Source organism: Gekko japonicus, unplaced genomic scaffold, assembly GCF_001447785.1.
Source record: "Gekko japonicus isolate JY-2015 unplaced genomic scaffold, Gekko_japonicus_V1.1 scaffold1635, whole genome shotgun sequence".
NCBI lineage: Eukaryota > Metazoa > Chordata > Lepidosauria > Squamata > Gekkonidae > Gekko > Gekko japonicus.
Window position 1 is genome coordinate 233738 of NW_015168098.1, and position 12908 is coordinate 246645.

At 41.9% G+C, this 12908-nt stretch overlaps 1 protein-coding gene across 1 annotated transcript; it reads right to left on the reverse strand.

Annotated features, from left to right (window-relative positions):
- Nucleotides 1-5048: 5048 nt before the first annotated feature.
- Nucleotides 5049-6041, reverse strand: LOC107113446 (olfactory receptor 6J1-like). The gene has a single exon (XM_015414775.1). The coding sequence runs from the start codon at nucleotides 6039-6041 to the stop codon at nucleotides 5049-5051; it is 993 nt and encodes a 330-aa protein (XP_015270261.1).
- Nucleotides 6042-12908: the final 6867 nt, after the last annotated feature.

Here is a 12908-nt window from a genome sequence, read left to right on the forward strand (position 1 = left end):
CTTCCTTCCTTCCTTCCTTCCTTCCTTCCTTCCTTCCTTCCTTCCTTCCTTCCTTCCTTCCTCCTCTGACCTATATGTCTTAGGTAGTTTTAGTCAAACATGGCTGGGAATACGAGAAAGAAACGAAGAATTCGCGCCAGAGAGCTATAAAGCCACATAAGCTGCGAAACAGCTGTTTTCCTGTATGTTGCCTGAACTCTCATGGTCTGGACTGAAAATGTCGCTAAACTGAGTCAATGTTCTACTCTCAAATCTGCTAATAACTTTGGAACTAAAATATCAGCTGAAGACTCTGACCACTGTAGCATCAGAGGTTTAATCCAGTTCTGTCCCTCACTGTCGTACCAGGGGCACTCACATAAAACATAGCTTACAGATTCGATAACACCCAAGCCACAGCCACAGTATCTATCTGGGAAAGGTATGCCCAACAAGCGGCCTTCGGAAACTGAAGAGGGTAGTGCTTTTCGTCTTGAGAGCATAATTGCTCGCCCATACTTTGGGACTGTTAAGATGAACAAATAGATAGGAATTGTGAAGCTTGGAGGAATCCCAATATAAAGGGAAGAACAAACCCTCCTAACTCTGCATATAGTACTCTTTACAGCTATCTTCATACTTTTTAAAATGATTTTACAAGCTGAAGGCCATCCTAGAGAAGCAATTACATTTTCTGGGCATTGCATGACATTCAGTTCTTCTTCTGTTCCTTGTTTCCACCCACCAGAGAAATTATCATGCTTCATATAGAACAGGAGGCTGTTATTCTCGGGGGGGGGGATATTTCAAGTCTCATGTGCAGAGCCAAAATCCAGGCTCTAGCTTTGATGGAGTGTTGGCCCACTTCTAACCTGAGGATGGTACCTGCTATATATTTCAGTACTCCACAGATCTAATGTAAGAACTGTGTTAACAGTCGATCTTTGGTTTTATCTGTTTTATGCATCCAGACTGCTGCTCCATATAATATTTGAGGTATCATCTTGGTGTTGAAAACTGTAATTGCAGCTGGCAGTTTTTGTCCACCTAAAGGCAGTCTAAACCACCATTTGTTACCATTGTCATAAGAATGGTTCCTTCCTTCCTTCCTTCCTCCCTTCCTTCCTTCCTCCCTTCCTTCCTTCCTCCCTTCCTTCCTTCCTCCCTTCCTTCCTTCCTCCCTTCCTTCCTTCCTCCCTTCCTTCCTTCCTCCCTTCCTTCCTTCCTTCCCTGATCCCCTCCCTCCCTCCCTTCCATCCATCCATCCATGCATCCATCCTATTTTTGACATGTGCAAAAGGGTTGCTTGCAATCACACCCTATCCTTAAAATACAGATTTTCCATACAAACAGATACCCAGTCTTTCGCGAGCCTATGAAAAGCAGGTACAGACAGCATGCATAGGCAGAGAATTCTGAGCAGTAACAAACTTCCACCTTGACATTATACTTACCACTCAGCAGAAGAAACTGTTCTGGATGTATTGGCATTGTTAAATGAGAGGGATGCCTATGGTTTTAAAGGTACGATAACTCAGTGAATACTGTTCTTCACATTCTATGGTAGTAGACTTTGGGGGAATGTTGGCGTTCCGGGGGGGGGCGTTCTTCACATTCTATGGTAGTAGACTTCTGGGGGAATGTTGGCGTTCCGGGGGGGGGGCTCTTTTATAATCACACAGGGTGCACCTCTGAGATTAAGTTATATTTCTTTCCCCAAAGAATACAGAAATGTATTACTGGTCCAAAACCATTAGTCTGGTACCAGGGATTGGATCCCACCAGAATACTTTGACTAATAACCGGCTAAATGAAATACATCTCACTCTGTAGGGTAAGTTGCACAAAATATTCAACCTATGGTTAAAGAATTGCATTCATACTCTTTATTTAACGTGTGTTACTTTTTATTGAACTGTGTATCATACCCTGTCTTAAAGACCAAAAGAGTAATTTACATTAAGGGGAGGGGGGGCAAAACAAGTGTCTGACAATATTTTGCTACTTATTATTTAAATTGCCCTTCTTCTAGGCAGCTTGGCATGACCTCCATTGTCTGCGCACACCCCCTTATTATTTTCACAACAGACTTGCAGAGTATGTTAGGCTGAGATATGGCTGATGGCCCAAAGACACCCACTTTGCTTCATAGCAGGTCCCCTCAGTCCTGCTCAGATACTTTGATCACTTTACCCTATTGGCTCTCTTCTCGGTTTTGGTCTTGGTTTTGTGCCATCAAGTCACAGCTGACTTACAGCAACCCTGCGGGGTTTTCAAGGAAAGAGACGTTCAGAGGTGGTTTTGCCACTGCCTGCCTCTGTATAACAACTCTGGACTTCCTTGGTGGTCTCCCAGCCAAATACTGACCAGGACTGACCCTGCTTAGCTTCTGAGATCTGATGAGATTGAGCTTCTCTTCTCTTCTTTGCTCTGTTCTGTATGCTGAACATAATAATGGCCTACAGCAGGGGTGGCCAAACTTGCTTACACAAACAACTAGTACACACACGTTTTTATTGGAATACATGCAAATTTGCTCTGTACTAACATTAAATGAGACTGCCGAAAATAAAAACAAAAGGGGTAAAAACAGATATTGATAATTATATTTATTTGTCCCATGATATTTGTTTGTTTGCTAATGATATTTATTTGTCTAAGAGAGAGAGGTGGAAAGAAAGAATGAAAGAGGTGGAAAGAGAGAGAGAGAGGGAGAGAGAAAGAAAGGAAATAGATGGGGGAGGGGGAAGGAAGGAAGAGAGAGAGAGAAATAAATGGGGGAGGGGGAAGGAAGGAAGAGAGAGAGAGAAAGGAAGGAAGGAAGGGAGAAAGAGAAAGAAAGATGGAAAGAAAGTAAATAGATGGGGAGGGAGGGAGGCAGAGAGAGGGAGATCCAATAGATGAGGGAGGACAGAAGGAAGGAAGGAAGGAAGAGAAAGAGAAAGGTGGAAAGAATGAAAGAGGGGGAAAGAAAGAAGGAAAGGGAGAAAGAGAGAAAGAAACAAAGAACGCAAATAAATGGGGTAGGGGGGAGGAAGAGAGAAAAAGAGAGAGAGAGAGGAAGCAAGGAAGGAAGGAAGGAAGCAAGGAAGGAAGGAAGGAAGGAAGGAAGGAAGGAAGGTGTTAGGGAACAAGCCTGATATTTGTTTTATGGACTGCTTATTCCTACACAATGGACTGTGCACATACACATAGGCTCACAGAACTGTACCCTTTAGGTCACCTGTTATGATGACACACATAGAGGGCGCCTGCACATACCTTACATGTAAATAAGGTTTCAGCAATACAGTTGCCCAGCCTGGTGAAGAAGCACAAATCTCCATTATTGTGAGCAATGAAACAACAACTTTGGGAAGAAACAGCCACCATAGCAAAACTACTTGTGGTCACGTATCACCCATCAACTGCTTTGTTCCTGAGCTGGCATTTCCTGCCAGATGGACATTTGGTTATCAATGGAACTGGCCAACTTCATCAGCACAACAATGAAGCATCCTGACGCCTGGATTTTCACACCTGTCCAGATGCCAATACTTCGAGTAAGGTTTTAGGTTACAATATTGGCCATCCCTCCTGGGTAACCTCCCCTCCCTACCTGCAACCCATAGGATTGTTTTTGGTATGGACTAACAGGTAGGTGGGTCAAGAGGTTGGCACAGTTACCACCCATCTCTTGAACCCACTAGAAAAGGAGAGAACCAGTTACCTGGCCCCTCCTACCTGGCTAGATAGCATCTCCCCCGTAACAACCCCTGTCTGCTTTTGCCCCTCTTAAGTCCCACTTGCTATCCCCAACCCTTGCCTCTACTATTGATCTCTTGATCTGCAGTCAAGAGACCCACACGTTCCGGCTGGTTCTGGTAGTGTGGATTCCCTTTGTTTTCCATTTCTTCCCATCCATTCTTCCTTGGAACAACCAAGCTTCAAGACAGATAAGTATTGCCCACCATCACCCCTACCTGCTAATGCAACTGTGCTTATTTCCTACTGTAATTCTTAGGAACTTGATTGAATGTGTGAGTGCATCAGTATTGTTTTATGAGACATATTTCTAGTAAAAGACATCTATTTTAACTACAACAGCTTCGTAATCCTTTACTGGTAACCCTTGGTGGGATCAGGACCTTGGTATAAATTGGCAAGAACCCATTTATACATTGCCAATTGCTGTAAATAAAGCTATTCGGCTAAAAGGAATTGGAGGCACCGCTGGGATTGCCTTGCGCGTGTGACGGTCAGCGAGTCAACACACTGTCTCTCGGATGTGCAGACGTAGAGGAATCGTTCCCTCCGGGGACCAGTGAAGGTTGTGTGAAAGGTTGCTGTCTACGTGCCTGGCTCTAGCAGAGCACTCTATTGTGTTTGGGTATCTTTGTCTCTTTCTGTCCTGAAAGCCTTAGAGCAACTCTGCCCCGTGCTTCCGGTCTATCGTGGGTGGGCGACGAGATGAATAGTGTAGGACGATACGTTAGCCCACAGTTGCACCAAGCACTGCATACACACACGCACACACCCCAAGCTTCCCTGAGGGCGAGGCTGCACTCAAAAAGGGAAATTCTAGCTCTTAGGTTGGCTTTGCAAACAAAGCGACGCCGTGGTAGAGGTCCCCACATCAGAAACATTGTCTGGAAACCTCCAAATCAAGTTAGAGGTAACCTCGCCTAAGGGTAGGAACCACAATCCTCGACAGCTAGTTAGCGGTTACCCAGTCAGAGAAGTGTGGCCTTGGCCCCCTGCACTCTCAAAACCTGCACCCTGGTTCAAGATGCACCTTGGGTGGGAGGGAGAGACCCCTGCCCTAAACTCAGGCTCCATGAACATCCATGAAGCTGCCTTATACTGAATCAGACCCTGGGCCCATCAAGGTCAGTATTGTCCACTCAGACTGGCAGCAGCTCTCCAGGGTCTCAGGCAGAGGTCCTTCCCTTCACCTAAATCCCTATCTTTGTAACTGGAAGTGTCCAGGATTGAACCTGGGACTTTCTGCATGCCAAGCAAGTGCTCAACCACTGAGCCACAGTTCCTACCCTATAGATTGCTAAAATAATTCACAATTGTGTACCTTTTTACAGACTTTTCCCTAAAACAAATTTGTTTCCTTTGAAAGTAGCCAGAACGTTTTCCATAATCATATCGCAGGTCTTTTGAACTGTCTTTCTCAGGGCCTCCTTGACAGAATCGTTCTTCAGAGTGAAGAGGAATGGGTTCAAGAAGGGGCAGACGATGGCGGTCAGAACGGCTGGCACCTTGTGGGCATCCAGGGTCTCTTTCTGTGAGGGAGTTACATAGGTGAAGATGGAGATCCCGCTGGAGATAGAGATCATTGTGAGGTGTGTGGCACAGGTGTTGAAGGCTTTAATCCGGCTGGTGGTGGTGGGGATGAGCAGAATTGTTGAAATGATACACGCATACGAAATCAGGGTCAGGACCACTGAACCAATGATCACAAGAGAGGACAGCATGAAATCCATTAGCTCAATGAAACGGGTGTCGGTGCACGACAGCTCCAGCAGAGGTCCAGTGTCACAGAAGAAATGGTTGAGGCTGTTGGATCTGCAGAAGGACAACCTGCTAATCTGGATGGTGGGGCAGAGGACAGAGAGAAACCCACACAACCAAGAAGCCAGAACCATCTTGACACACACCTCGCCCCTCATGATGGTGTGATAATGCAGAGGTTTACAAACTGCCACATAGCGATCGTAGGACATGGACGTCAAGAGCAAAAACTCCACGGTGCCCAACAAGAAGTAGAAGTAGAGCTGGGCCATGCAGGCTGAGAAGGGAATAGATTTGTCACCGGAAAGGAGGTTCCACAAGAGCTGTGGACTGATGACGGAGGTGAACATGATGTCTAATACGGAGAAGTTACACAGGAAGAAATACATGGGAGTATGGAGCTGACTGTTTCCCAACACAAGGCAGAAGATTAGCATGTTGCCAGCCAGCGATGTGATGTACATAGCCAGAAAGACCAGAGCAAGCAGGATCTCTCCTTGGTGCCCAAGGGAGAACCCCAATAGGATGAATTTGGTCACAGTTCTGTTGAAGGTCTCCATCTCTTGTCACTTTTTGCCTGCGACTTAGTAAGGCCACCTGTGGAGAGAAGGCTGGTAGTTAAGGATTCCACAATCTCCAGATGGACTTGGTCAGAGCTCCAGGCTTTTGTGTTCACAAAGAGAATTGGAGAATCAATCGACTATTTCTGATTTCTGCTACTTTGGTTCTCTCCCATTTATAAAAATCTCAACCCAGGATTTTCTAGATCCTAATTTCTCATTTTCTCATCATCATCATCATCAATCAATCAGTTTGGTGTAGTGGTGAAGTGCATGGACTCTAATCTGGGATAACCAGGTTTGATTCCCCACTTCTCTCTCTCTCTTTTTTTTTGTAAGTACCCAAGGGTACATTTTTATTGATTTTTTCATTATAAACTACAAACATACATAACAACAGACAAACACCTACCTACAACTAAGAAACACAAAACATATAGCGAGAGGCTTATATTTAATATTATATCTTTGATTAACTATGTGTTAATTTTCTATCCTTTTATCTATCTTACTGGCTTTTTCTTTTCTATGTTCTCAAATTTCCACAAATCAAGTTATTTCGCTTATAATATACCAGTCATAAAATCTCTTCCAAGTGTTCTGAAAAGTCCATTCAATTCCATCTCTCATCTCTAATGTCAGGTTATCATTCTCAGCCATTTCAAACAGTTTATTCACAAATTCTTGTTTCGTTGGAGTCTCCATTGTTTTCCAGTACTTAGCATATAAAATTCTTGCAGCTGTTTATAAGTGAACAATCAAATACCTGTCTGTTTTATCAAAATCTTTCGGAAATATATTCAGTAACAGTGTCTCTGGAGTAAAAGGAACCTTACATCTTATTATTTTTTGCATTATTTCATGTACCCATTTCCATAATCTTTTTGTTATATCACATAACCACCACATATGATAAAAAGAACCAATCTTATTCTTATATTTCCAACATTTGTCTGAACAATTAACATTTTGTTTAGCTAGTCTGTCTGGTGTAATATACCATCTATAAAACATTGTATACGTATTCTCTTTATAGGATACTGCATTAGTCAGTTTAACATTTTTCAGCCAAATCTGCTCCCATTCCTCTAGATTAATATTACGACCAATGTTGTGGGCCCGTGCAATCATTTCCCCCCCCAAAAAAATTTCATCTATCATCACATCATCTAGTAAAATCTTATATAATTTATTTATCACTTTACTTTCTGCAGTTAATATAGTTTCTTCCAACTTAGTTATTTTATTATTAAATCCTAGCTTCTTGTCCTTCAGGTATATCGATTCCAATTGTGCTTTTCTCCACCCGGATATCTGTTCTGGTATTTTAAGGTTATCTTTTTTATCCAAAATGTCCTGGTATCTTAACAGCTCTTCTCCTACATAAACATTCGGTAAAGTAAATGCCTCTAAAGGTATTATCAGTCTCAATCTTTTAGTATAAAAGTTTTTATGTATAAAGTCCCAGACCTTTAGTAATCCCGCTCTCAACCAGTGCTGCTTAAAATACTTTTGGGAGCCTGCTTTCTCATACCATAAAAAAGCATTCCACCCTAACAGTAAGTCATGGCCTTCAATTTTCAAAAGTCTCTTATCTTCTAGTGTAATCCATTCTTTAATCCATACCAGGGCTGCTGCTCTGTGATACAATAACCAGTTCGGAACGCCAAATCCTCCTCTTTCCTTTGCATCATGTAGCATTTCCAGTCTTATTCTTGCCCTTTCCCCTTGCCATATAAACTTAGATGTTAATTGGTCTAACTCTTTGAACAGCTTTTGATTTTGCAATATAGGGATAGTTTGAAATAGAAACATCCATCTAGGTAAAATATTCATTTTTATTGTAGCTATTCTTCCCATCATAGAGAGTTGCAGGTTTTTCCATTTTTCTAAATCTTGTTTAGTTGCTTGTAATAATGTTTTATAGTACATTTTCTGTGTATTACATTTATTTGTGACAATAATAAGGTTCCACAACAGTTGTGGATTGATGACGGAGGTGAACACGATGTCTAATACCGAGAAGTTACACAGGAAGAAATACATGGGAGTATGGAGCTGACTGTTTCCCAACACAAGGCAGAAGATTAGCATGTTGCCAGCCAGCGATGTGATGTACCTAGCTAGAAAGACCAGAGCAAGCAGGATCTCTCCTTGGTGCACAAGGGAGAAACCCAATAGGATGAATTTGGTCACAGTTCTGTTGAAGGTCTCCATCTCTTGTCACTTTTTGCCTGCGACTTAGTAAGGCCACCTGTGGAGAGAAGGCTGGTAGTTAAGGATTCCACAATCTCCAGATGGACTTTGTCAGAGCTCCAGGCTTTTGTGTTCACAAAGAGAATTGGAGAATCAATCAACTATTTCTGATTTCTGCTACTTTTGTTCTCTCCCATTTATAAACATCTCAACCCAGGATTTTCTAGATCCTAATTTCTCATTTTATCATCATCATCATCATCATCATCATCATCATCATCATCATCATCAATCAATCAGTTTGGTGTAGTGGTGAAGTGCACGGACTCTACTCTGGGAGGACCGGGTTTGATTCCCCACTTCTCCACTTGCACCTGGCTGGGTGACCTTGGGCAAGTCGTAGTTCTGATAAAAAGAGCTTTTGGGAAGACATTAGAGAGAGGTTGCGTTCATCCACATTATTGGCATTCCTCGCTGTGTCACAGCAAGAGACTGGTGACAAACGCCAACTGAGAGAGAGAGTTGAAAAAGACATACGAAACCACTGTTTAATCTTCACAAAGTGTGTTCTCTTTATCTTTTACATTCCTCAGAACTACATGTTTTCAAATGGAGGAGTGATAAACACTGTTCAGGAACTCATATAATGAGGACTTCTCAGTTTGCTTTGCACACTTTATAGCTCCGTCAGGACGTCTCAAAGAGTAAACATGCCAGGAGCTCAGCCAAAACAACGTCAAGAATAACTACATCAAGATTTTGTATTGTTTTGTATTGTACTCATATTATCATTTACTGGTTTTGCTTATGTTCATAAAATGTACTTCATATATAATGAATGAATGCTACTTAATAGAGGAGATTTGTTATAAGGAGATTTGTTATAATAATACAACTATGTGTGTTAAAGATATAGAAGAGTAACTTTCCTTTGTGCGCCCTATTTTTCCTATTGTAGTTCTGACAAGAGCTGTCCCTGAAAAAGAGCAGTTTCTGTCAGAGCCAGTTTGGTGTAGTGGTTAAGTGTGCGGACTCTAATCTGGGAGAACCGTGTTTGATTCCCCACTCCTCCACTTGCACCTGCTGATGTGACCTTGGGTCAGTCACAAGCTCTGGCACAGCTGTCCTTGAAAAAGGCCCAACAAGCGGCCTTCGGAAACTGCAGAGGGTAGTGCTCTTCGTCTTGAGAGCATAATTGCTCGTCCATACTTTGGGACTGTTAAGATGAACAAATAGATAGGAATTGTGAAGCTTGGAGGAATCCCAATATAAAGGGAAGAACAAACCCTCCTAACTCTGCATATAGTACTCTTTACAGCTGTCTTCATAATTTTTAAAATGATTTTACAAGCTGAAGGCCATCCTAGAGCAGCAATTACATTTTCTGGGCATTGCATGACATTCAGTTCTTCTTCTGTTCCTTGTTTCCACCCACCAGAGAAATTATCATGCTTCATATAGAACAGGAGGCTGTTATTCTCGGGGGGGGGGGATATTTCAAGTCTCATGTGCAGAGCCAAAATCCAGGCTCTAGCTTTGATGGAGTGTCGGCCCACTTCTAACCTGAGGACTGTACCTGCTACATATTTCAGTACTCCACAGATCTAATGTAAGAACTGTGTTAACAGTTGATCTTTGGGGTTTTGGGGGGGGGGTTGTAAACATTTTATTTTTAGGATATATTCAACAAAGTCCAACATTTGTATTACACTTCTTATCCCTTTATATCCTACCCTCCTCCCTTTCCCCCCCTATGTATGGATTCCCACAATGCTACAACCTCCTGCATATCCTTAGGTTACTCTTAAGTACTCCTCGTTATCTCTACATATTCAACAGGTAACTCAATAGTTATCAAAGCAAAATAAATTGTCTCTCACATCCCAATATTTTTCCAAGTATTCTTTTAAATCTTTCCAGTCTTCAAAAAAGTCTTCTGCTGCCATGTTATTCAATTTCCTTGTAATCGTATCCATTTCAACCATGAAAAGTAGTTTTTTAATCCATTCTCCAATTCCAGGAACTTCCTCCTGTTTCCAACTTTGTGCATATATCATTCTAGCATGTAACAATCATGTACCACATAGGCGTCCTTTTTGCCACATTAACCTCTTCCATTTTGAGCCCCAAAAGTAATATTTCTGGCTCTTTTTTAAATTTGCAGTTAACTATTTTTTCCATCTCTGCATGAATCTCAACCCAAAACTTCTTTGCTTTTTCAAATTTCCACCACATGTGGTAAAACGAGCCTTCTACTTTTTTACATTTCCAACATTTACTCGACATTTTTGTATTCATATTTGCAATCTTTTTTGGAGTAACAGTTGATCTTTGGTTTTATCTGTTTTATGCATCCAGACTGCTGCTCCATATAATATTTGAGGTATCATCTAGGTGTTGAAAACTGTAATTGCAGCTGGCAGTTATTGACCACCTAAAGGCAGTCTAAACCACTGTTTGTTACCATATGGCAACCCTTCATTACTAATTCACAGATTTGTTCATAATTGTCCCCCCCCCTTTCTAATGTTGTAATCTTTGAACTTATGTTCTTTATTGTGGTTTGCAAGAAAGAGCGGGATCCTTCCTTCCTTCCTTCCTTCCTTCCTTCCTTCCTTCCTTCCTTCCTTCCTTCCTTCCTTCCTTCCTTCCTTCCTTCCTTCCTTCCCTGATCCCCTCCCTCCCTCCCTCCCTTCCATCCATCCATCCATCCATCCTATTATTGACATGTGCAAAAAGGTTGCTTGCAATCACATCCTATCCTTAAAATACAGATTTTCCATAAAAACAGATACCCAGTCTTTTGCGAGCCTATGAAAAGCAGATAGACGGCATGCATAGGCAGAGAACTCTGAGCAGTACCAAAATTTCACCTTGACATTATACTTACTGGTACCACTCAGTAGAAGAAACCCGTTCTGGATGTAATGAAGCCAGCATAGGCATTGCGAAATGGGAGGGATGCCTATGGTTTTATAGTTATGATAACTCAGTGAATACTGTTCTTCACATTCTATGGTAGTAGACTTCTGGGGAAATATTGGTGTTCGGGGGGGGGCTCTTTTATAATCACACAGGGTGCACCTCTGAGATTAAGTTATATTTCTTTCCCCAAAGAATACAGAAATGTATTACTGGTCCAAAACCATTAGTCTGGTACCAGGGATTGGATCCCACCAGAATACTTTGACTAATGACTGGCTAAATGAAATACTTCTCACTCTGTAGGGTAAGTTGCACAAAATATTCAACCTATGGTTAAAGAATTGCATTCATACTCTTTATTTAACGTGTGTTACTTTTTATTGAACTGTGTATCATACCCTGTCTTAGAGACCAAAAGAGTAATTTACATTAAGGGGAGGGGGGGCAAAACAAGTGTCTGACAACATTTTGCTATTTATTATTTAAATTGCCCTCCATCGTCTGCGCACACCCCCTTATTATTTTCACAACAGACTTGCAGAGTATGTTAGGCTGAGATATGGCTGATGGCCCAAAGACACCCACTTTGCTTCATAGCAGGTCCCCTCAGTCCTGCTCAGATACTTTGATCACTTTACCCCATTGGCTCTCTTCTAGGTTTTGGTCTTGGTTCTGTGCCATCAAGTCACAGCTGACTTACAGCAACCCTGCAGGGTTTTCAAGGAAAGAGACATTCAGAGGTGGTTTTGCCCAATGCCTGCCTCTGGATAACAACTCTGGAGTTCCTTGGTGGTCTCCCAGCCAATAGTTTTTATTCGAGAGCTATTATTGCTTTAAATGCTGTATGAAATTGGAATTTGGGTGACATTGGTGGTTTAAGTTGCAATGTGAACCTTAAGGGAGTTATGGGATGGTTGTGAATGGTTGTGTGAGTGTATGAGTATGGTTGTAGATCACCGAATGATTGCACCTTTAATTTCATTGTACTATGTACAATTACAATAAAGTATATTATTGTTGTTGTTGTTGTTGTTGTTGTTCTTGTTGTTGTCCAGGACTGACCCTGCTTAGCTTCTGAGATCTGATGAGATTGAGCTTCTCTTCTCTTCTTTGCTCTGTTCTGTATGCTGAACATAATAATGGCCTACAGCAGGGGTGGCCAAACTTGCTTAATGTAAGAGCCACATAGCATAAACGTCAGATGGCTGAGAGCTGCAAGACACAAACAACTAGTACACACACATTTTTATTGGAATACATGCAAATTTGCTCTGTACTAACATTAAATGAGACTGCCGAAAATAAAAACAAAAGGGGTAAAAACAGATATTGATAATGATATTTATTTGTCCGATGATATTTGTTTGTTTGCTAATGATATTTATTTGTCTAAGTGAGAGAGAAAGAGAGAGAGGTGGAAAGAAAGAATGAAAGAGGTGGAAAGAAAGAGAGAGAGAGGCAAAGAAAGGAAATAAATGGGGGGAGGGGGAGGAAGGAAGGAAGAGAGAGAGAAAGGGAGAAAGAGAAAGAAAGGTGGAAAGAAAGTACCGTAAATAGATGGGGAGGGAGGGAGGAAGGAAGGAAGAGAGAGAGGGAGGAAGAGAGCCAATAGATGAGGGAGGACAGAAGGAAGGAAGAGAAAGAGAAAGGTGGAAAGAATAAAAGAGATGGAAAGAAAGAAGGAAAGAGAGAAAGAGAGAGAAACAGAAACAAAGAAAGCAAATAAAGGGGGGAAGGAGGAAGGGA

What these genes read in the sequence shown, in the direction of transcription:
- LOC107113446 (XM_015414775.1), bottom strand. Translation starts at nt 6,041, where the DNA reads ATGGAGACCTTCAACAGAACTGTGACCAAATTCATCCTATTGGGGTTC.